The 25,418-nt window shown below is 40.5% G+C and overlaps 1 protein-coding gene across 5 annotated transcripts in view; it reads right to left on the bottom strand.

Moving 5' to 3' along the window:
• SLIT2 (slit guidance ligand 2) overlaps window positions 1–25,418 on the bottom strand; it is a 361,217-nt gene that overhangs the window by 34,449 nt on the left and 301,350 nt on the right. For 4 of the 5 annotated variants that reach the window (XM_036330006.1, XM_036330014.1, XM_036330022.1 and 1 more), the window contains 4 exons: window positions 11,550–11,643; window positions 4,731–4,868; window positions 4,384–4,624; window positions 2,737–2,867 (listed from right to left, as the gene is read on the bottom strand). In XM_036330006.1, the coding sequence (XP_036185899.1) occupies window positions 2,737–2,867; window positions 4,384–4,624; window positions 4,731–4,868; window positions 11,550–11,643 (604 nt within the window). Of the gene's footprint in view, window positions 1–2,709; window positions 2,868–4,383; window positions 4,625–4,730; window positions 4,869–11,549; window positions 11,644–25,418 lie in introns of all 5 variants that reach the window. The other variant, XM_036330039.1, reaches the window with a different exon arrangement.

The following is a 25,418-nucleotide window of genomic DNA, read 5'->3' as shown; positions in this document are numbered from 1 at the left end:
CACATGGTATTAATGGTATTTATAAATGCCACAGGGTGTACTCTATTGCTTGTTAGGCAAAAATGGTAATGAACATAAACTCAAAATAAGCTCTTTATAGTAATTCCTCATTTGGATATAACTTATCCTGGTTTCTACAACTTATCTAGAAATGCTTTAAATATACATATTTTTGTGAGAACTAGCTTTAATAAGCTAACCTCAAGAGCCTTTATTATGGTTTCTGAAAGTATTCTACTGTTTCACTGCATAGAATAAAACAAAAACATCAATCCCAAAAATGAACCACAAAATCAATATTCTGCAATCTTTTTATGGGCTGAATCAAATTGAGGCTATATGATTTAAGGTCTATCAATACCTTCAGTGTTGGGACTAATTCATTACCATTTGGAGATGGAGAAACTATCTCATTTCACTTGGAAACCAATAATTATGTGTTTGTTTCCATGATGTAAATATTCCCAAATGGGTTAGCTCACCACCAAAAGGATTCCATTCATGGCTACAATTGGCATTGACTTTCCTGGAACTGTTATGGAGGATTAAATAGGATATGAAGGCTTTTGAAACACATTGAATATATATATATATGAATAACACAAACAACATACAGGCCAGTATCTCTACTTAGTCCCAATCAATGCCCACATATTAGTTGTCAAGCTTGTTTGGCCTACAGATGCACTGTGTTCACCACAAAGGGTATTTTAAATTATCAAAGGGTATTTAAATTATCTATGACAAATTCTGAATAATCTGAATCAATATTTAAAGGAGGGAAAACTTTATAGTTAAAAAACTTCATATTTCTGCCTTTAGTTGGAAAAGCTGGAGTTGTAGCAAATGTGGCAGATTCAGGGAGAACTGAGGAGATGTAGCCTAGTCCTGTTTGGACAAAGATTTGCTTTTGGTTCACCCCATCACAACCACTCCTATTGCATTGCCAACATCAAGCTGTTTGTAATAAAGGAATAGGTCTCTTAAACGTTAGATCTCTTCAAGAGAAACAAAATGATGCCCAGGGCATGGCTCAGTGGTTAATCATGGACCTATGAACCCTGTGGTCATGGTTCAGTTCCTGGTCAGGGCATATGTTGGGTTGTGGGCTCAATCCCCAGTAGGGGGCGTGCAGAAGGCAACCGATCAATGATTATCGCTCATCATTGATATTTCTATCTCTTTCTCCCTCTCCTTTTCTCTCTGAAATCAATAACCATATATATATATATATATATATATATATATATATATATATATATATATATATATAAGCAACAGAATGAGAATATATTCTTTTCTTTCAATTGGTCTGTTTTGTTCATTTAAATTACCTGCCTAGGAAAACAGACTGCATATAGCGTTATGACCCTGCTCTAAATGTGTGACTACTCTGTTTCTACATGTGAAGAAATTTACTAGGTAACTTTTCTGCAGGATGACAGAGTTAGTGTTGAGACAGGACAGAGGGACTCTGAAGGTTAGTCTTCTGCCTCATAAATACCTTCCCTTTCACGTCGCCAATGCATCATCAATATCATTATATTATTTTAAAAAAGACTTCCAAAATGAATGATAAAATTATCTATGATAAATTCTATGCAACCATTGGTTTATTACATGAAAGCTCTCTAAGGGCAGGAGTTTTGTTCCTGAAAGTTTGGAACAGGGCCTAGCACACAGTAGGTGCTTAATAAACATGTGTTGCATGAATAGTAACTTTATATTTCTCACTGTGCTGAGTTTCTACTGCAGTTGTTTCTCTAGAGCTATGCTCCACAGATCTTTACGGGCTCTGAAAGCTCCAGTGTGACTTACATTACATTACTGGGACTAGTGGGCTCATTGTTTTCTGGCATCTGATTTGGCCACAGGGAAGCACCAGGCAGGAGATTGTTGGGAGGTAGGAGAGTGAGGTTGTGTATTTAAAACCCTGGTTCCTTCCTTGGGGGCTCACTTCACTGAAGGTCAGAGCTCCTGCCCTGCAATCCTCTCCACATCCCTTTTCTGGTCCTGTATTTCCATAGCCTCTGCCTCCTCTCACTCCTACAGGCAGATGGGTGGGAGCAGCAGCCCTCCTTTCTAGCCCCAGGGCAAAATACTACCCCTACCAAGCTTTGTAAGTACAGGTGTTCCCCACTTTTCAAAAGCTCACTCTACTTCCACTTTACTTTAAGAGAGACACTGCATTAGCACCTGCTTTCCTAACCAAAAGAAAGGAATCTGACTGAAGGAATGGGAAGATAAGACACTTTAGCTTTTCTTTTAGAAAGGGAAGTACTAGTAGCGTTTGTTTTTCAGTGAGCCTCTGTAGAGACAGTGAGGCCCCGGGGCAGCAACTGTGGTAGCCTCAAGCTCCTTCCCAGGACCCATACCCAGAATCTCAGCATCCCGCCACCCTAGCTTTGAACTGCCTGTGAGAATATCTGTGCTCTACCTCTGTGTATTTTGTGCGTCCTTTAGCAGATATGTCCTAAGATAATGGCTTTTCTGCTTTACTCCATTTCGGTTTACAAAGGGTTTTGTGGGAAGGTTCTACTCTTGGGTAGCGGGGGAGACCTGTAGTCCTATAATATGACTTTCCCGCAATTATCCAACTCATGCCATGGGTAACACACTCATCACAGAGTCTGCTGGAGCCAACTGATCCCTCCCCTCCGCATTACAAAACAACAGAGAAGCAGTGCTTCATGAAACAATAGTTTTCACCTTTCCCAGTAACTGAGAGATCTTCACCTGTAAATGGCAGAGGCCGGGTGAGAGCCGGTGTCGTAGCTGGCGCGCACGCGTCCCCGGTAGAGCTCTACAGCGATGTGGTCCTTGTCCCCCTTGTACAGGAGGATCCCACTGTCTTCATCGGTAGCGATCTAGGGGGGAGGACACTTCCGTTAGTAGGATGGGTCGTCACCCAAACACATTTCATCAAAAAGAAACAAGACTGCTTAGTGAAGGGTTTTTTTCTAAGCTTTATGTTTTCCTTATGGCTATGAGAAAATACGATACTGTACGTTGAAATCATTACTTGAAAGATGGCCTAGTCTAAATTACTTTCTTGCAAATAAATTCCTAAGGAACTTTAAAAATACATTCATAAACATATTTTTACTCTTCCTGTACATATGGGCAATGCCAAAGCTTCAAGATGCATGTCCCATGAAATATGCAAAAACAAGGAATTTACATACCTAATTTACACTTCGGGAAATTAAAGCTGGAAAATATTTTCCACAGCATTAGAGTGCACAATATCTAACGGAAATCAAGCTTTCCTCCTTAGCTATCAACTATATTTTCTCAGCAGAGAATGATAACGTCTAATCAGGAATAAAAATGGTGGTGTTTCTGTTCTGTTGAAAAAGAACAATAACATGCACCTAAGTAAACACCGCTGCCTGTGCTTGCACTTGCAGCTTTTCACTCACCTGCTCGCCCTGCTTCTGTAATGGACTGTATTTATGGCATATGTGAAATGCGACTGCGCTGAGCAAGGTCGACTTTCATATTTCATATAAAGAAGCAAATTCTTCATAGTGATGGCATGAGAAGAGGGAAATCTCTCTTTTTGCCCTGCTTTCTGGCTTTTAATGAAGCAGTTCTGTTAAAGTTAGGACCTAAGCCCAAACAGCACTGGGCACTTCTCATAACAATCAGTGTGGCTCTGCTGGCAGCCAGGGAGACAGGCTTTTTCGTGAAGAAGGCCTGGCTGCCTCCCGGGGTCCCATTCCCCGTGACTTCTAAAGAACGCCCCGCCCCTCCCTGGGTGCCAAGGTAAACCAAATGCAGAGTGGGACTGATAAGAAACAGGCTAAAACCATTTGAACTCAAAACATATAAAATATTTTATTTACTGGATAAAACTAACCTGCCCCCTGTCACCTACAGGTATTACCTCTAATCTACTCTGACCTTGTCTACAGGGCACTGAATCACTGACTCAGAGGTAAAGGTGACTTGGTGGAAAGACTAGCAATAAATCTGTTTGTTAATTTCATGTCTATTCTCAAAGGTTTCCGGTTGGAAAGTTGTAAGATGCTGGCTGGATATTTTGCAGAGTGTAGAGCCCGGACTGCAGTCATAAAGATAAATGAATAAAAAGCCTTTACCCAAGCACAAAACAAAGATATATATTTTGTTACTGTGTGTGTGATTTTCTCAAACAAGTAATGAATAAAAATGCCCGGTTCCCACTTAGCTTAGAAAAACATAAATGTTGGCGAGAAGACTGACGCTTTCCCACAGGGGGTGCTGTCTGTTATTGTGTTCTGCGGCCTGTAACTGTCTATGTGACAAATAACATCACTCCCAAACCACCACCGTGTTTATGCTGTAGAGCTGGATTTGGCTTTCGATGAGATCGGCTCTTGCTGGTGGGGGGAACCTTACCTGAAGTGAGATGTTCGTTTGAGGCCGAACCTTGGCCGAAGGAATTTGAAGATAGGACTCCTTGTTTACAAAATTCACACTAACCAGCTTCTCACACTTCTCCCCCTGGTAGCCAGGCAAACACTGGCATACGGGCTCATTTATCCTGATGATGCACTGAGCTCCATTCTGACACTCAAAATTGTCACAGGGGCTGGTTCGAGGGAGGACCATGGGCGGAGAAAATTCACAGAACAAGCCACTAGGGAAAGAAGAGAAACATGCTGATTAGGTGTTACTGAATGGCCACTGTGCACGGAATCCCGTGAGCCCTAACTCTCCACACAGATGTGAACTTCTCTTCGCACCTGTAACCGTCGGGGCAGATGCACGTATAGCCGTTCACTGTGTCCGTGCAGTGGGCCCCGTTTTTACACTTGTGATCCTGGCAGTCGTCGAAATCCACGTCACAGTGCTCGCCGATGTAGCCTGGGGTGCAGTCACATCTGTTTGAACAAGCAAGTAAATGATTTCAAACCCAACTGAGCCAAAATAAGTCAAACAGTTGCATGTCATCTAGGAAAAGATGGCACCATCTTTAAAAAATGTACTTAGACATGCTCACAGAGCCTCAAACTAAAGGAAGCCTAGAACACAGTACTGGTCTGCAAAGTATCCCATGGCTTCTCACTGGGAACTGTCCGGGGAATGGTGATTTTTATCGCCTGACCAGAGTGAGTACCCATAATCCAAATAAGAATAGAATCAGTGCACAGGGTTCCTTCTCTCTATCTTGTTTGCTTTCCCACTTTCTTCCTCCCTTCATCCCTCCCTCTCTCTGGCTCTCTCTCTCTTCTTCCTTTCTCTCTTTCCCTTCCACCTCCCCTCCTTCCTTCCCCCTCTTCCTTCCTCCCTTTTCCCCCACTTTATTTACCTATAGTGTCCACTATTTTCAGCTCTAATTCATTGGAGGAGTTGAGATGATAAAAGCGCTATCTATGTTGTCAAATTTACTAGAAAATATTAAGCAATTTCCAAATAAATAACATTTAAAAAATTGATAATAGAGAATAAAATGCATTTTTATGAAAAAATATGTTAACACTGGATACCCTAATCCATAATAAACCCAGAGAATCATTATGGCAGAACGGGTTAACCTAATGGAGTGAGACAGGGAAGCTGACAAAGAATCCCGGGGCCAGTCTCTTGCATAGCTTCTCAGCCTGTTCCTGCTGGTGGAGGGCCGGTGGTCCTCAGCTGCTCTGATGCTGAAGGACCAGGGATAACATACAGGTGATGTTCTTGGAGCACTTCCTCTGTGCCAGACCCCGCCCTAACCACTTGGCTTATGTGGATTCACTGAATGCTCTCTGCCAGAAACCAATTCCAGCATGTTCAGCAGGGCTGCATCTGGGAATGGCTGAGGGCATTTCCCCAAACCTGAAAAGGGATTATTGCTTGGCTGCCAGAGAGCTCAGGGCATCTTAATCTACATGTTATTGCCTCCTACTGGCCAAACACCTGGACAGCCATAGGCTAATTCCCCCATTCTGACAATGCTTGTGTATATGAAACCCTGACCCTTTGAAGTGTATATCTCTGCCTCACCTCAGGACAAATTGTGTTAATGAAAAGCATGGGGTCCTGGGATGAGGAGACCTTAGACCTAAGAACTTAGAATTTAGCTCCTTCAGCTAGGCTCCTCTGACCCCCAATGCCTTTCAAAATTATGCTTCGTCTCTGGACTCCTATTTAATCTATGCACAGCCTTCTCCAGATTTGCTGAACCCTTCTTGATGCTGGGACAAGAACCCCGGCAGCTCTCCACAGCCCCGTGACATTGGTGCTACCATTACTCCGCTCTACAGGGGAGGGAAATAGAGGACACGTTGTTTAAGCATGTTACCCAAGGACATTCAGCTTGTGAGTGCCACAGCCAGAAACTGAACCCAGGAAATCTGACAAGAGCCTGGGTTCCTAACCGCTGCACGAGGCTGTTTGATAATTAATCCTGTAGGGCTGTCTGTAAAACCTGCCCCTCTCCAGTGCCGATCACTGGAATCTCTACTATGACAGCAGGTCTCAGGACTTGAGTTGCTTGAGGGAAAGCAGTGTGGCCAGAGCAGGGGTTCTGAGCTATGCTTTGTGGAGCTATAGGGGACCATGGACCCCTACAGATATGGCCATGGCAGGGGGTGAGGTGTTTCTGGTAGCTTCCCTCCACCCTCTCTCTGCCTCCCAACACTCTCTTGTTGTAATTTATCAGTTTTGCACACTGGGCTCCCATGAGCATTTCTGTTTTGGGTTTAAGAAAGGCTTCTCTGGCCCTGGCCGGTATGGCTCAGGTGGCTGGGCATCATCTCATGCACCAAAGGGTTGTTGGTTCAATTTCCGATGAGGGCACCTTTCCTGGTTGTGGGTTCAATCCCAGTCAGGGTACATGCAGGAAGCAACCTATCAATGTCTCTTTTTCCCCTCGATGTTTCTCTCTCTTCCCCTCTTCCTTCCTCTCTCTCTAAAATCCTACATAATAAAAGGCTAATATGCAAATTGACCAAACAATGGAACGACCAGTCGCTATGATGCACACTGACCACAAGGGGGCAGACGCTCAACACAGGAGCTTCCCCCTGGTGGTCAGTGTGCTCCCACAGGGGGAGCACCGCTCAGTCAGAAGCCCTGAGCCAGGCTCATGGCTGGCGAGTGAAGTGGTGATGGTGGGAGCCTCTCCCGCTTCCACAGCAGCGCTAAGGATGTCCTACTGATGGCGTAGGCCCATGGGGAGCGGGCCTACACCATCAGTCAGACATCCCCCGAGGGTTCCCAGACTGCGAGAGGGTGCAGGCCAGGCTGAGGGACCCCCCCCTCCCCGAGTGCACAGATTTTGTGCACCAGGCCTCTAGTCAATAAATAAAAAGAAAAGGTTTGCTGACTTTAAGAAGACAAATATGGAAACTATGGTTTAGCTTTACAGAATTTGGACTTGGCTGTTAGAACTGGGTTTATATCCTGGCTTTATTCTTAAGTGTATGTCATCTTCACTAAGTTACGTAATCTAAGTGTTCATTTCCTCATCTGTAACATATATAGAATAAAATCATTTCCATCTCATAGGTTTGTTAAAAGATTTAATAAAACTACCATCTATAAAATAATTAGCATAGTGTTTGATTTATAATGCATGATCAATAAACGGTAGTTATATTTTTAAATAATTCCATTAAGTCTTTATAATTCTATAAAGCCTTTATGGTTAGGCTGTAGCAATTACCCACTTTTCTATTTTAAAGCCATTAGGGTTTAAGTGAATGAGGATAATTAAAAACACCCAAGTGAATGTGGACATTCCTGAATGCCAGGGGCTTTGTCTGCAAATCAACATTGGGATTTAAGAGCTACTGGATAACTGATGAATTAAAATAAATGGGCTAGCACACAGACTTTCAGCTCTGCCTGTGTGAATTAAGACATAAAACTAGCTCACCGCATAAGCGTGCTTCCCCTAGAGCCAGTGGCTTCAGTGCTAAATCATAACACTGCAGAGTAAAGAAGTCTGAAGTGACGTGGACCCTAAGTGGCTGTAGACACTGAAATAGATGGACAAGCACCAAGAGAAGAGCCTCCATCCATGTTAATGTGAGCAGAGCTAAAGGGCCGAGCGTTAAAAGAAAGAAGTGCTCTGAAACACACTGAATTATTTATCTGAGAAAAGAAATCAAAGCAAAAGATAAGAGAGCCACACATTCACCATAGTGGCTAAGAGCTATTTTATATTCTCTTCTCTACCAATGCCATTTCTCAAGCCCCTTAGAACTTGGAGTCACATTATAACCAACATTTTTTTCTTCTTCTTTTGGTCTTTCTTTTGCTCCTCAGATCTAGCTTTAAAACAGGAAGAAAATATTTAATTAGGAATTCCTTAAAGTTGTATTATCAATAAAACCTATCATATTCCCTCAACTCCATTATCTGGCCAGGAGTGAGGAAGAAAGCAAAGACTATAAAATATACTATTTGGAAGCCCAAACGCTGACTAAGTAAGATGCATGCTTGAAAATACTGCTTATGGCATATCGTGGTCTAAAAATATCTCAAAGCAATTTAGGAGATTTATGAGGTATATAATGAAGCAAGAGAAGTAAAACCAGCTCTCTCAGCTTAGTAATAAGAAAATGAAGTAACAGTACAAGTTGTTCAAACAACATTTGTCAGGAGAGATTTTTCTTTAGCAGCATTCAAATAGTTTTGGTTTTTAAGTCCATTTTCTTTTTGCACCTCCCTTTCCCACAATGTGCAGTTTTTTAGAATGTGGGAGTAATGGCACATACTAGGACTTCACCTCCTTTCTGCTAAGCTACATCCAGCTGTAAAACAAGCTCACAAATGACTGTGAAAGCCACAGGTTCCCAAATCAGCGAACCCATAATCCAGGAAGATGCACTTTGAAGAGTGTGCACCTAGAGCTGCCTGTATGGCTCAGTGGTTGAGTGTTGATCCATGAGCCAAAAGGTTATTGGTTCAATTCCCAGTCATGGCATATGCTGTGGTTGCCGGCTTGATCTCCAGTAGAAGGTGTGCAGGAGGCAGCCGATTAATGATTCTCCCTCATCATTGATGTTTCTCTCTCTCCCTCTCTGTCTGAAATCAATAAAAACAACTGCAAAAAAGAGTGTGCAACCTCAAAAATTAAAAACAGAACTACCTTATGACCCAGCAATCCCATTTCTGGGTATTTATCCAAAGAAACCCAAAACACTAATTCGAAAAGATATATGTACCCCTATGGTCATTGCAAAGTTACTTACAATAGTCAAGACATGGAAGCAACCTAAGTGCCCATTGATAGATGAGTGGATAAAGAAGATGTGGCACATCCATACAATAGAATAGAACACGGTCATGAAAAGAATGAAATATTTCCATTTCTGACAACATGAATGGATCTCCAGGGTATTGTGCTCAGTGAAATAAGTCAAACAAAGACAAACACCATATGATTTCACTTATATGTAGAATCTAAAGAACCAAATAAATGAACAAACAAAACAGAAACAAACTCATAGATACAGAGAACAAACTGATGGTTGCCAGAGGATAGAGGAGTTGGGGGACTGGGTGAAAAAGGTGAAGGGATTAGAAACTACAAATCAGTAGTTGCAATGTAGTCAGGGGACTATGAAGTACAGCATAGGAACTGTATTCAATAATATTGTTATAATTATGTATAGTGCCAAGTGGGTACTGGACTTATCAAGCTATCACTTTGTAAATTATATAAATGTCTAACCACTAAGCTGTACACCTGAAACTAATATAACATAATGTTGAATGTCAACTGTAACTGAAAAAAGAGTATGCAATCTCATGATGGTAATAGAAGACATTGAATTAAAGATTCATCTTTCTGAAGATGAACTTTCTCATTCTGTAATGGTTTCCATTGTCTTACTAATATTTTATCTTATAATTGCATTGCACAAAATCCTATGAAACCTATACAGCAGCTAAGCAGTTATGGAAAACCACCTTCTTTGCTGATGATTTTATCTGAGAAATGATATTTGTAATGGAAGTGATAGACTTTCAACTTGCCAACTGTGGGCAGATCAAAGACATTAGGAGTTCAACTAATTTATGTACAGTATATAGATGAACAAAAATGCAATGCAGAATTTTGTATAAAGATTTTACTAAGAATTCTGTGGTTTTTTGGGAAGTATAAACTAAAATTTGAAAAGTAGTATAAAAGATATTCTTTTCCTTTTTAGTAAGTCATCAAATGGAATCAGTAGATGTTGAAACTGTATCTGTATATTCTAAAATGATAAATTTTAAGCCAAGTTGCATCAAAGAATTAAATACATCTTGAGAATAGATATTTTTCAGATTCGTCTTTAAAGGCAGTGACGGGGTCTTGGTAATACTGACCCTTACCTCCCATCCTACAGACATTGTCTGATGATCCGTTGACAAATTTCAATGTTAAGAGTCCCAGCTTGAATCCCATCTCCTCTCACAAAACTGTTCCTGACCTGAGTCACTTTTAATTCTCTGAATCCCATGGCAATGATGCCTGAGTAATTTCATCGAGAAGATCAAGTATGTGAAAGTGAGTAGCTATAGAGCAGTATAAAAATATAAGATGGTACTATTGCCACGTGCCCTCACCCATGGCAGGTGCTCAATAAAATATTGTGGAAAGGAACAAATGATGTTATTTGCTAGTTGTCTGATGTAAGCACAGCTCAACTCCTGAACCCGGGTGGGTCATCCCTGAGCGTCCGGCTTACCTTCCATAGTAAGCCAGCTGCAATGTTAAGAAACTACAAAACTCCTTAGGGGTTGCCTGTGTTAGAAGAATCACCCAGCTGGGAAGTATATATCTGAGCTCCAGCTCTGCCCATGAATAACCTTGAGATACCTGGACAGCCACTGACCACTCTGGGCCCGGTTTCCTCATGTTTAAAAGGAAGCATTTGGGCACAATGGTCTCTAAACTACTACTGTCTCTAAGGAGAGAAGTTGCTGTTGATAGACCCTTGAGATATTTCAGGATTGTGCCAAAGATGTAATTTAATTTGATACCAAACCTATTTCAGGAAGATTGCTGAGGAAGACATAAAAAATGATTTTGAAGTTCTGAGTTCAGGTGAGGGAGCTCTCTACTCGGAGTGGCTGTATGCTTTACCATCCTCCCCAAGATGTATATAAGGTGAAGGGGGTCCTATCAATGAATATGCTGAGACAACAGGCATGAACTGGGACTGTCCCTGGACAACCTGGGACATAGGGCCCTCTCTCTTCCTCACCTTGGAGAGTTAAAACACTGCTGCAGATCAAATTAAATTAAACATTCAAATAATAAAGAACCTACCAGATATTCCAAATTTATTCAGCCTTCAAAGACATTTTCATAAATATAGTCAAAGGCTATTTTACTTCATGCACACCTTCTTAGGAAGAGTCATGGATAAAAAGAAAACTCTCTCTTTTATTTTATTTTTCAGTGTACTAAAGCAAAGTCCATGCTGTTTATGACCATTTATACAAATGTTTGGACCCCAGAGAGTATGTCCCTTTAATCCTGAGCAAAGGTGTGAAGCCAGAGCCTGAGGGCAGGTGGAGAAGAGCAGCTCCCAGCAGAGGGGGCCCCCAGGTGAGCACCGAGGCAGCCCCTGACTTACTTGACTCCCTTTGGCGTCAGGATGCACTTGGAGTCGTGCTGGCAGGGGTTCAGGTCCTGGGCACAGAAGTCCAGCTTCTCTTCACACAACTCGCCTGTTAACATGGCAAACAGCGTTAGTTCAGAGAGGAAGGTGGGCAGCCTTCCGGCAGCAGGCTGTGCCATGGGCCTTACAGTGTGACCCAGCTTGAGATTGGGGGGAGAATAATCAATCACAAGACAGAAGCAGAGGATCCAAACTGCTGGTTCTGCTGGCACGCAGTCTTATGATTTGGGACAACACAAGTATTGCGATCTGTGACGAATATACTGTTGGATTTAGACAAAGGAAATCTGATTGCTTTTCATGTCTGTTATTATATTAATGTTATTCTGGACTTTTTATGGAGGTATAGCATCTACCCAGAGGATAAATGAATAGCTAATAAATATTCACAGGCTGAGCCCACTCATGTCACGACATTCGCATCCAGGAACAACCCCATCGACCACCATCCCAGAGGTCTGGGGTAAATAACTGCTGTCCTGACAGTTAGTACCACAGAACAGTCTTGCCTGTTTCAGAGCTTGACGCGGGTAGAATCATTCTGTATTTACCCTTTTATGTCTGGCTTGGTCTATTTAACGTCTGAAAAATTAATCCTCGGATCTTCATAGTCTCCAAGGTCTAATAAGTCTAGAATAAGATATTTTCCCCCACTTATGACTTATTGCAATAGCTCCAGAGAATACTTCTAAGCTACCTCCGCCAAGATAGACATGAAAAAGCAAAAGGAAAATCAATCTAAATAGAGAACATAGACTTTTTTTCTGGGCATCAGCCAGTTTGTAAGGAATAGTTTTTGTCAATAAAAGTGAGTGAAGAGCATAACCATGTGGAGTCTAGACACACTGTGTTAACTGCATGTCTGACTCTTTCTTAGAAACTTTCTTCAGATACAAATAACATGGTTCTTTTTCATTTTCAGATATATTAGGTCAAATAGGATTTTCAGAGAGAGGACTTTCCCAATCATTGTGTGAGAGATTAAGGGGACTGGAAAAATATAAAAGTTCTTTTCTATCTTACTTCTGAATTAATTTTTAATTATTTTAGTGACACATCTATAGGCTGCTGTTCATTTCCAAGAAACTATTGGAACTTTGGTTTGTTCAACATGTGTGGATTTAAATAGTACTGGTTTAAAAATGAGGAGTTTGCAGCACATCCCTTGTTAGAAGACTATCCTTTTAGTAACGCTTTGCTAAGGGGTAGAAGTAGTTGCCTAATAACTAAAAGTGGCATATTATTCACACTGCAAGCATCTTTTTCTATGATGCAAGTATATAAATGTGCTCATCTAAGTGTTACATCAACTTGATCTATGATAAGGTAGGTATTTTTTCTCTGTCTCTTAAGATGAACTCATTGCACTGAAAGTCTCATATATTTCTTGTACAAGAAAGCTTTTTGTGTCCCTAAATCTGTACAAAAATGTTTTCTCAACCATATATGATGAGCTATTTTTAAACAGGGTTTATTTAAAACTTTGTACTTTCTGTTAGTATAAGAAAGGGGTACATGCTTTACTTTTTATTCACTTTGATCTGATCCTATTCGACCCAACCCAACCCAATCCAATTAAGCCAATCTAAACTGTCATTCATATAGATTTACTATATGATGTTCTGTGCTAGATGCTGGGGCTACAGGATGGATATGATGGGTCCTGCCCTCAATCATCTCCCAATCTACACCCAGGGGAAGTCTGAGCTGGAGATAGAACATAGAGAATAAGACTTCAGCTCTGAGGGATGAACATAGGAGTTGTCCCTTTCTTCTCCACTGGATATTTCTTCATAAGCTTGTTTTGGGCAAAAGGTGAGAAAGGAAATGATTCTAAGCAATTATTGGCTAAACAGATTGGCAAGTGTGTAATCAGTCACAGCTTTAAGACTAAGTGTGCCAACTTGAGTGTGAAAAGCTACATCAAGGTCAAATATTTCTTACCTTATAAGGAATCTATGCTCTAAGAACAGCATAGCAGCAATAGTAATCATTGCTAAAGCTGTGCATGATAGTTCTTTGTGACCATTACATAGCTACACATTGGACTCTCTGGTAAGATTGATTACTTCAAAAAGGATTTGTCTTCTTGTAAGTATCACCAAATACTGTAATATTAACAAGTGTTACAAGAGCATTTTCTGCACCCCATTACTGCCTAATTCACTATTCAAGCCCAATCTCCCATTCCTATACTCTTGGCACCTGTGTCTATTCACTGGCTTATGAATTTATCTCAAATCTGTTCCCAAGCTGATGGTGTTTCATTTTGCTTTAGTAACTTTAATAAGTTCTGTTTTCAATTTTTACATCCATTCTGTGTCCCCTTCTTTATGAAAATTTCCTAGATATTAACCATTTGTTATTTATGTACAATTTTTATATGCCATGTCTGCTTCTGCCTATCTAATGGTACATATTGTATGCCCTGTTACCGACTTAACAATTATATAGTGCTTACTACTATGTGTCAGAGAGTTCTAAAGGCTGTGCAAATATGCTGTCACTAAATGTTCATGAGAATCATATAAGGTAAGGTTGTAGGGTTGTTCTGTTTGGGGAGCACTGCATATTATTGGTGCTTATTTAATTCCCTTTCTTTGAAAGTACATTGAGAGCAGTATGCTTGGCATGCATAGCTTTACATATTTTTAGAGTATGGTTTGGAGAAATACTAAAATAATAGTTATTGAAAGAAAGAGTCATGCTTTTCAAGGCAATAACTCTATCTTGCTGATCTATATTCAACTTGGATTTCAATTTAACCTTTAGACATTTTTTTCTGGTTCATTTTATTGAATAGTCACTCATGAATAATAACTAGGTTATGCTCTTTTCTTTAAACATTATTTTAGATTTTCCCCTGGCCAAATGTTAAAATAAATATTTTCATTGGGCTATTTAAATTGTTGTAATTGCATTGGAGTATGCCGTATTTGGGGGGAGGCAGCCTTTAACGTTTAAATAGTGTCCCATAGTGGTGAGACCTAGGAGCTCAATATAAGATGGGAAATGTAGCCCTAACTGGTTTGGCTCAGTGGATAGAGTGTCAGCCTGCGGACTCAAGGGTCCCAGGTTCGATTCTGGTCAAGGGCATGTACCTTGGTTGCAGGCACATCCCCAGTAGGGAGTGTGCAGGAGGCAGCTGATAGATGTTTCTCTCTCATTGATGTGATGTTTCTAACTCTCTATCCCTCTCCCTTCCTCTCTGTAAAAAATCAATAAAATATACTTTAACAAAGATGGGACATGTAGCAAGCCCCATAGATAAATGCAGGACTTGAATATCTCCTTCTCAATCAGCAAAGAAAAACTGGATGTTTGAAAATACCACTGTATTTCCAGGAATAATGGAAATAAAATGCACTAGCAGTTCTGTGCTCATATGTTTTTAGCCACTAATGAAAAACTTCTCATGCCCTAACCGGTTTGGCTCAGTGGATAGAGCATCAGCCTGAGGACTCAAGGGTCCCAGGTTCGATTCTGGTCAAGGGCATGTACCTTGGTTGTGGGCACATTCCCAGTAGGGAGTGTGCAGGAGGCAGCTGATCAATGTTTCTCTCTCATTGATGTGATGTTTCTAACTCTCTATCCCTCTCCCTTCCTCTCTATAAAAAAAAAATCAATAAAAACTTCTCAAAACCTCAGAGTACTGAGAGGAAATTATGCTCTTCTTCTTCCTCTTTTCTTCATCTTCTTCTTTTTCTCCTGTTACTCCTCCTCCTCCTACTTCTTCTTCTTCATCATCTTCTTCTCCTTCTCCTTCCCCTTCTCCTCTTCCTCTATATCATCATCATCACCATCACCACCACCATCATCATCATCATCATCATCATCATCATCATCATCATCATCATCATCATCAGTATGTGTGTAGTCAAAGCAAGACGTGTGAGTGGAAAATCAGGAAGAAATAAAAGGTACCTGACTTTGCTTTTTCAATGGCCCAGGGCATGCCTCAGGTCATATCATCAGTGGTTGCCCCCCTTCCTGAGATGATGAAGTGTGAGGTGACAAAAAGGAAAAATGGAAATGTTCTTTCCATATAGTTAATGTTATAATCTGTTAATTTTATAAGCAGGTCTTTATATTTTTAACACGGCATCAGGAAAGATAAGTCAGCCCATTGGAGTGGATAAGGTCAATGTGGTTGAATACAGATTAAATTTCGGTGCCCAAGAACTCCTCAAAAGACAGGGGTCCAAACAGACCTTGACTGTGTAATTTGACACCAATCAGGAAAGCTTATTTATTTGCTCTCAGCCCTGGATCCTTAAAGGTCCCCAATGATAAAGCAATAGTGTGGACTACCACGGTTGCCTGGCATTTATGATCTCACTTCTGATGAGACAAGGAAATTCCTCTTCCTCATGCTCCTAGTTTTCAGCTCTTTTGTTGATGAAAAGTTACAAAGTTGTGTGTGTGTGAGTTGTCTGTGTTTTCAAGAAATAGAGAGTGGTCAACCAAAGAGCCTATTGCTACCACTTCAGGATATGAGAGTTAATGTATGATTGGTTCTAACTTGTAAAAAAAAAAAGCATCATGTGTCTTAAATAGAGATGAGTTTCTTTATAAGAAAATAATGTCTGATTGTGTCTGTCTGGTAAAAATGGCAGAGAGCGGGACTGAAAATGCCTGAGTTCTATAGTTACACTAATGTGCGCTGTGATGGAACAGGGGAAGAGTGATGTTCACTTCCCTAAAAGGCTGTGATTCCTCAAAGCCTACTCTAGAAAGAGATACAATTCATTATTTACTGAACACCTGTACATGTGGATTTTATGAAGAACTTTATGTACTGGTAATGTGACCATACATCCTGGCTTGCTCAGGACAGTCCTGGTTTACACCTGTTGACCCAAAGTAATTTTCAATAGTGCCCCCATGTACCCACACAGATGCCCTGACTCGGATGATGTATGTTATGGTCATATGAGCAGTAAAAGCTGAATCATCAGAGTTAATGTTCTGTTTGGAGTGACGAGTGAACGAGCATAAAGGGAGAAATCATAGGCAGAAACTACTCTGACCGGGTGAGATGACATTTGGGTTGCTGAGTTATTGCTTGGAATGACCTTCTGCAACTTATTCAGTATAAAAGAGTGGACTGGTTGCAGAGAAGTGAACTGTTTTATTGCTCTGGGCCCCAATTCTTCATTGGTGAAATGAGGTTCTGAAATTGAAGGTATACAAGGTCTACTGTGGCTCTGAAAAGTATTTTAAAATGCTTATAAAGAGACGGATAACGCAGATAGCAAGTTAGCAGAGGGAGCATCACACTGAACTGCACAAAACAATGTTATTGCATTCAGTGGCAAAAACAAAGTGCCAGCGATGCCCAGAGCCCCCTAAGGTACCAACACTGTGAATCTCATTGCAAAGAGGCAGAAATCTCTCTGCACTTTGATGGTTCTTCCGGGAAATAGTGCCTGGAGTTGGCCTTGCCTCCTGTTTCATTTTAGATCCACGAACCGAACTGATGCTAATGTTCCTTCCTTTTTAAACACGAGGGGCCTTTCCCTTTTATCTTCATTTGTACTTCTGGTATCTTCAGTTATCGTTTTGTTTACATCTTATTACCAACTTACCAAAATTGTTTTATACCTGTTCTATAAACTTCTCCCATGGAGTGATCTGCCTATGGCTTTTCTAATGATTCTGACAGCAAATCAGATTTCTAACATTATCCTATGTTTTGAGTGGCAATTATGTGTGAGTCCCTGTGTTAAATGCTTGGAGTCTAATGGTGAACAACAATGACAACAAAGAAATGATATCCCTATTCTCCTTGAGCTTATACATGAGCAGTGGAGCAGAAGAAAGATATTAATCTAATAATTTCACAAGTAACTCTAAAATATATGATAAATGCTGAGCAGAAAATGTCCAGGTACTCTAGAAGAGGGACTGATTGTGAGGGAGGCTTTTCTGAAGTGAGCATGGGATGTGAGAGAGAAGTGGGGGTCTCAAGGGCTGACAGCGGTTCTGTGCAGGAGGTGGCATGGGGAATGTGAGCTCTGAGAGACAGGAAGTGAGCCCAGGAGAGTGTAGTGCCAGAGATGGCCACAGAAGTTGGCTGGGCCCACTTGGTAGAATGTCTTTAATCTATGAGCATTGATGGGGTACCATTGCAGGGTTTGAAGATGGATGATGTTCAGATGACAGCTGCACTTTGAAAAGAACATTCTGGCTGTAGTAGAGGATGGATTACAGAGGGGCAGATATAAATGGACATGATAGATGACTTGGCTTGCGCTCCATTGGTGGTAGAGGAGATACAAATGGCCTGGAGAGGTGGTCAGGAAGCCAAATAGGTGAACATTTGTGATGGATTTGGATGATGAGGCAGTTGAGGGAAGGAGGTGTCTGGAACTTCTAGGTGTCTGGTGTGTATATTTGGAAGTGCTTTTTAGCGACACGGGCAGCACTGAAAGAAGATCAAGTTTTGTGGTGCAAAGATCAAGAGTTTTAACTATGGTGATGTGGTCTTATGGGTTGAATGTGCCCCCCCCCAAAAAAAAATACATATGTATGTTGGAGTCCTCCAGCACCTCAAAATGTAAACTTATTTGGAGGTAACCTCATTATAGAGGAAATCAATTTTAAAGAAAAAACACACAAAATCATCAGGGTGGGCCCTACTCCAATATGGCTGATGTTCTTATAAAAAGGGAAAATGTGACAGAGAGAGAATATGATATGAAGAGCCACAAGGAGAAGGTGTCCAGCTACAGGACAAGCAGAGAAACCTGCAGCAGATTCTCCCTCACAGCACTCAGAGGACCAGGCCAGTTGACACTTGGATCTCAGACTCCCAACCTCCAGAACTGAGAGACAATACATTTCTGTTGTTTAAGCCATCCAGTCTCTGGTACTTGTCATAGTAGTACTAGCAAACCGATACAGGTGGTAAATTCTAATTTAATCAAGGTTTAGGGTGGGGAATAAAAGTATACTTCCTTCCCTCTCTCCCTCCCTCCCTCCCTCCCTCCTCCCTCCCTCCCTCCCTCCCTCCTTCCCTCCCTCCTTCCTTCCTTCCTTCCTTCCTTCCTTCATGTCTCTTTCCTTTCTTAATTCATCCCATGTGGTTGTTCTCTCCTGAGCCTCAAATTTTCTCCTGGGTCTCAGAGCTTCTCCAGTTGTCTGTAATAAGTGATGCACATGGTCCAAGACCATGACCTCTGCACTTCAAACGTGGCAAGGTCTGCACAGAGTACAACAGAGTAGTCTGGCATCGCCTTTGTTTGCTGCTCGGGCTAGAAGCCTCTCTGCAAAGCACTGGTTGACTGGGACCAATAAACCCTCAGCCCTCCCTCCAAAGGGAGCCGGCATTAACAGTTAGGGCTTGCAGGACAGGCTACCCAAACATAAATAAGTGCCAATGACAGATGACGTTAGGCTATTAAAGGTGACAAAGGCAAGAGAACCACATATGGTGGTGTCTTAGCGAGGGGGAGAAAAGTGAGTCCAATACCTAGTTCCATCAGCTTTACCATAAATTTGGAGATTGGCTTGAACTTTGAATAACAGCTGCACTTCAAAATAACTACTAATATCTGTACTATCCTTAGTTATAAAAATGATACTCTTGAAAGTGTTTTATAAACTTTAATTATGTCAAAGACATCAAGACAACACAAGTGGAGGATACCAGAGCTATTACCAATATGATTTCTGTTTCCCACACAGGCACTCAAATTTCTTAAACAATATTTTTCTAAAAAATACTGGCTTAACTCATGGCACTCTTCCAAATTCTTAACTATGGTGATGCTTTGGCAAATCAATGAATAATGAAGATTCCATCTAGTCCATGGCAGTTAAATGTTTCCTGAAGTGAATAATAGTGTAAAAGAAATTAACCACTTGTAATAGCATCTATTTATATGTACTCTGGAGTGAGAATTTTTTATTTGACCAAAATTTTAAAAAAGGTGCTTTGGTTTAATAATTTTTATAATGTAGTGTTGGGGGAAAATATCTTGAGTTCTATCCAACAAACGATTAAAGTGGGAGCATGACAAAGTCCTTACCCTATAACTTCCAATCTGTAATATTTAGAGAAATGAGATGCCCAATTTTTCAGTACCCTGTAGAAGTTCCATTTAGAAACTGCCTAAATGACTTATTATTGTTTTTACGTATTACTGAAAACTATGCTATACGGTCCACAAATTTATTATTACCGCTAAAGAGATTTGTTCTCTTTGTAAATTGTTTTAATCAAAGGCAACGTTTGAAGAGTTACTGGGATGGATGATGCATTGCTTTCTATCTACCAAGAGATCTGGGCAACAGAATGTCTTACCTAGGCTTACTCAGTCCACAAAGCCTGCTTATCAGAGAAGTTGGTCATACAGTCTCTGGATTAGGATTTCTGGAATTTTCTAATTCAAATCACTCTGTGTTAAGTATTGATTTGCTTTACACTAATGGAGAAATAGGAAAGGGTGGATTTGAATTAATAAATATCTCATCTGAATCTTTCTAAAAGTTAGACCTTTAAATTCAGGTTGGGCATGTCTGTCTACAATAAAAATAATTTCAGTTATGAGTACAATGGCACTTCTGAGATATTGTACTTCACTGTTGCTAGTTTCTGCTAATGTAGCCAGATTAATTTCTTTTTCCCTATAACAGAAAAAAAAAAATGTCAGAGTCCATTCTGAGGCTCATGGGTAATGAATGGGGTGGGGAGGGTTCTGTGGCTGACGGTGCAGCCTATCCTTGTTCCTATTTTTAAATTATGCAAATATGTATGTATGTGTGTGTGTGTGTATGTGTATATATATATGTATATATATATATGTATACATATATGTATATATATGTATGTATATATATATATATATAATTGATATTGACAATAACGGAAAGGGAATTTATGACAGCAACTTGAATAACTGGACCAAAATTCTAGTGTTATAACTAATCTGTTATGACATTTTCAAATATACTTGGAACAAGGAAGGAAGTCTGGTTGAATTCCTGACAGAATCCCCAGGACACAGATTTTTGGAGGGTCAAACGCATCATTCTTCAATTATTTGCATTAAAGCTCTTACTTGGCTCAAGAAAAACCTGAATAAATGGTACCAGTTTACTCTACTTACATTGGCACAGCAAAGGAAGTTATAAAAAAAATTATTGAGCCGAAACCGGTTTGGCTCAGTGGATAGACCGTCGGCCTGCGGACTGAAAGGTCCCAGGTTCGATTCCGGTCAGGGGCATGTACCTGGGTTGCAGGCATATCCCCAGTAGGAGATGTGCAGGAGGCAGCTGATCGATGTTTCTCTCTCATCGATGTTTCTAACTCTCTATCTCTCTCTCTTCCTCTCTGTAAAAAATCAATAAAATATATTTAAAAAAATTATTGAATAAAATAAGTGAGATTTAATTTTTGAACAGTATACTACTTGAGGATAGGACCTTTATTTATAGTTATATATTTGTGCCTCTTTATTCCCATTGCATTACCTAGCAAATTATCTGTCACAAAGTAGATACTTGATGGCTGCTGGAAAATGTGACAGATCACACTTATTGAATTGCATCTGGAGGGAAAATATGTTTTTAAATGTTAATAAAGGCGACCCCAATGGCATGAGGGACCATGTAAGGAAACAGAGAATATAAGGAAAATGGGCAGCAGATTTGAGTTCTGACATCGGCCTGAGATGGGCAGCCTGTGGACTCAGACACTCCTACACTCTCGTCTGCTAAATCATGACAATCCCAAGGGGAAATGGAGGGGATGAACCTGAGAATCAAGGAAGTGTGTGTGTAAGCACTTAAGTGCATGCTCGAGAAAGGTTATGATAAATGGATCTGAATGACTCTCACTACCAAATTTTAAAAACTCCATCCAATTCCTATCAGAAATTGTACATTTCCCATTTAATTTAGTTCATTAGATTCCACATATAAGTGAAATCATATGGTACTTGTCTTTCTCTGACTGGCTTATTTTGCTTAGCATAATGCTCTCCAGGTCCATCCATGCTGTTGCAAAGGGTAAGATTTCCTTCCTTTTTAAGGCTGAGTAGTATTCCATTGTGTAAATGTACCATAGCTGTTTTATCCACTCCTCTACTGATGGGCACTTGGGCTCCTTCCAAATCTTGGCTATTGTAAATAACACTGCAATGAACACAGGGGTGCATATATCCTTTCGAATCAGTGTTTTGGGTTTCTTCGGATATATTCCCAGGAGTGGAATTGCTGGGTCATAAAGCAGTTCCATTTTTAATGTTTTGAGGTAACTCCATACTGCTTTCCACAGTGGCTGCACCGATCTGCATGGCCACCAACAGTGCACAGGTGTTTCCTTTTCTCCACTTCCTCACCAGCACTTGTTTGTTGATTTATTGACGATAGCCATTCTGAAAAGTGTGAGGTAATATTTCACTGTGGCTTTCCATTTGATCTTTATTTGTGTAAAGAAAAAGATTCTCACCCTATCCAGTTTGGCTCAGTGGATAGAGCGTTGGCCTGCAGACCGAAGGGTCCCAGGTTTGATTGCAGTCAAGGGCATGCACCTTGGTTGCGGGCTCCTCCTAGGCCGGGGCCCTGGTTGGGGTTTGGGCTCGTGCAGGAGGCAACCAACCCATGTGTTTCTCTCACATCGATATTTCTCTCTGTCTTTCCCTCTCTCTTCTACTCTCTCTGAAAACCAATGGAAAAATATCCTCAAGTGAGGATTAAAAAGAAGAAAAACATTCTGTGTCCTCTCTCAGACCTTGCAGTGGAGCAGGGAGATGGGTGAACATAGAGGGTGGACACAGATGATGAGATTCTGGGACTCATCCCAGGTCAGGTTAACTGAACTGGACTTGCACGAAAATCATCTCCATTTCCTCCTTTCTTGCTGGGCCAGGCTGGAACTATTTGTTGCAGGCTCTGCTCAAGCTATTCACCGACATTTCATAGCACATTACCATGGGCAGATGCCCAGTCCCTAATCTTGTCAGTGCTGGTGGTAACAACTGACTTCATTTCCATTAGTAAAGGATTACTTATAAATGGCGTGACTCTATTTCTTATTTTTTCAAAATAGCCAACATTTTCTGAAGATTCTTTTTCCGTATCTGAGGCTTTCTTATTTGTGTTAACTGTCCTGAAATGTGTCCTCTCAGTTGGAAATAGTTAACTGACCTTCGCAATAGGATCAATAAACAATCCAGATCACATGCACTTCCCTGAACTTAATGAAGTCCCATTGTTAGTAGAGAAATACCAAGAACTGATCCTGAGGGACTGTGAATTCCTAAAAATATGGGAGCCGCTCATGAATGTCCTCTTGGTGCCAAAATTGTGCAAAACGGGACACGTGCACAAGCAGGGCATGGCCGCAAAGTAACCTCGTGAGATGGAGTTAACCATAATGCAAAATAGGAAAGCTCCAAAAAACATGCTATAAATGTGGATATGAAAATGTTTCCAACAAGGACAATCCTTTTATGTTCTCAATGATGTAGAATGGATTGCTCCATAATGCCTGTTTGCCAGAGAATTTGATTCATTTTCATAGTCAGGGGTCTCTCTTTGCTCATGAACTGGTGGAGTAACTATATGATGCTGTTGATTTTCCTGGGATATGAGGAATGATGACTTTAGCAAAACAACTGACCTAGTCTGAACTTGCAGTGAGGACCAAAGCCAAAGATTTTGCCTGGTGGAGAAGGGTAATGTTTTATGCATTTTTGGAAGCTTAGCACAGTGTCCTGCATAAGGTGTTTTCTCAATAAATATCTCTTGAGTTTTCAAAATGGAAAAACTTACCTCCCCAATAAATAAACAGAAAAGGAAGTCTTTTTCAGTACTTCCTCATTGGAACTAAATAATGGAGCTAATTCCAACAGCTACTGAAACTGCAGAAATATTTAAATCCTTTTTTAAAATAAATAAATCCAAGTTGGATTGAATAAGGCTTCGTTAAGCTAGACTGTTGTTCTGGGCTCAGTGGTCCCTGCCTATTAACTTAAGAGCAAACAGGATCATTAAAATGTTTTCTGAGGTTCAAAGGCTTTTAAGAAGGCTTTGCAAGGTTGAAAGATGAATGCAAACCACACAATATCATTAGGCTGCCAATGTATTCTCTATAGTTAAAACAGACTGCAGGTATGTCTGCAACTATATTAAATCTGCTATAAAGACCTTACACACCTCGAGGCGGAATTAATAACAGAGGGGTCACTATTTTTAAAAGATCATGAAAATCCAAAAACATACACAAAACCTAAAAAATGTAACCAAGCCCAAGAGTTCTTCAGCATTTACTATTTCCTTCCACTTCAAAGTAGAGTAAGGGGGCGAAGAGAACCAAAGGCTTAACACCAAATAAAGCCTTTTCATCATAGTGAGCATAAAAAAATAATACTTTTAAAAAAGGCAGTACTAAAGAATATGGGGAGAAAAATTTCATTTACACATGTAATTTCCATTAGGCAGGATTTTCTGTATCAAAATAATCCTAAGAATTTCTATGCCATCAGGAATGGCATCAGCTCATCTATGTCAATGCAGTGATGATGGTTGGAATTAAATGATGCCAACTTTACATCAGTCATACAAAGCAGCTCTGATATCTCTTGCAGATAGACATGTAACATTTTAAAGTGTTTTCCCATCTATCCTTCCATGTTATTCTGAGGTGGGATAGATGTCATTATCCCTGTTTCACAGAAGGAAAAAAAAAGGAAAGGAAAGGAAATAAAGACTGGGAGTGGCCCCATCCTAAATATTAGGATGAGAAACCTAAGCTTCTCCCATTAGCTGGACGAATTCATCAGCATCCCAGTGATGGAAAGTAGACTCGTCATCAGGGGTAATTAATTAATTAATTAGTAGATTAAATTTGCAGGCATTGATTGGATACTTCTTTTCCCTCATGTGTAGATAAAACAGACTGCTTGTCAGCACCTGAATTTTGTGGTTCCCTTTACGCTTTCCAAATGCACATCAGGGGCATTGTGTATGGCAAGCTGGCGAGACAGCAGCAGAAAAGCTTGTTGGGCATCATCGGTCAGTTGGGGCCATTGTGAGAGGTACCGATTCTGAGCCTGGACCGTGGCAGCAGATAAGCAGGGACTGGTCCTAGTGCAAGTCCCCCAAGTCAGAGGGCATGCCGTGGGGTCAGCAAGGTTTGGATGGACCCCTCTTTACAAGCTGTGGATCCTTGGGTAAGTGCTTTCTCATCGTTTTATACAAGTTATTGCTCCAACCCTTATTGTTCATGTCTACAGGGATTTAAATAGTTTCCCTATGTCAGCTAATTCTAGAACTTTTTTTTTATTATTATTTAAGAAAATTACCCTCATTGTCATAAAGAAATTGAAATTTCATTTCTAGTTAAGTTTGGGGTTAAAAAATAGAGAACAGTTTGACTGCTTTTAGAAGCAGATTCAGTCATCAGCAGATTCTTGGAAAGAAAAGACATGTTTTATAAACCTAAGCATGAAATTTAGTCAACACATGAAACCACGTGGTGATTGGAAATACGATCGCACTGCCAGGCTTGCTCCTGAGAGCGCACAGAGCTACTTAAGGGCATATTCCTGTGACAGAACAATTGCTATTCTGTTTCTGAGAGACTCAGACCTTAGACACCCCTGCCCCAGACCACCACATGAGTTAGTACTTGGAAAAAGGAGAGATGGTATTTGACCAAGAATGGTATTGAATGCATTAATCCACAGAGAACTGACCAGGCTAGATTTTTACATTTTACAATATGAAACCTTTTTTCTTTTCATGTTTGTCAACTTAATTGTGTTTGGTAAGTGACCAAACACAGTAAATCGCCTGAATGACGCAACAGAAAGA

The sequence above is a fragment of the Myotis myotis genome, unplaced genomic scaffold, assembly GCF_014108235.1.
Source record: "Myotis myotis isolate mMyoMyo1 unplaced genomic scaffold, mMyoMyo1.p scaffold_m19_p_1, whole genome shotgun sequence".
In the NCBI taxonomy this organism is placed as follows: Eukaryota; Metazoa; Chordata; class Mammalia; order Chiroptera; family Vespertilionidae; genus Myotis; species Myotis myotis.
Note: the sequence above shows the minus strand (reverse complement) of the source record. Positions and strands in the feature narration are given on the sequence as shown.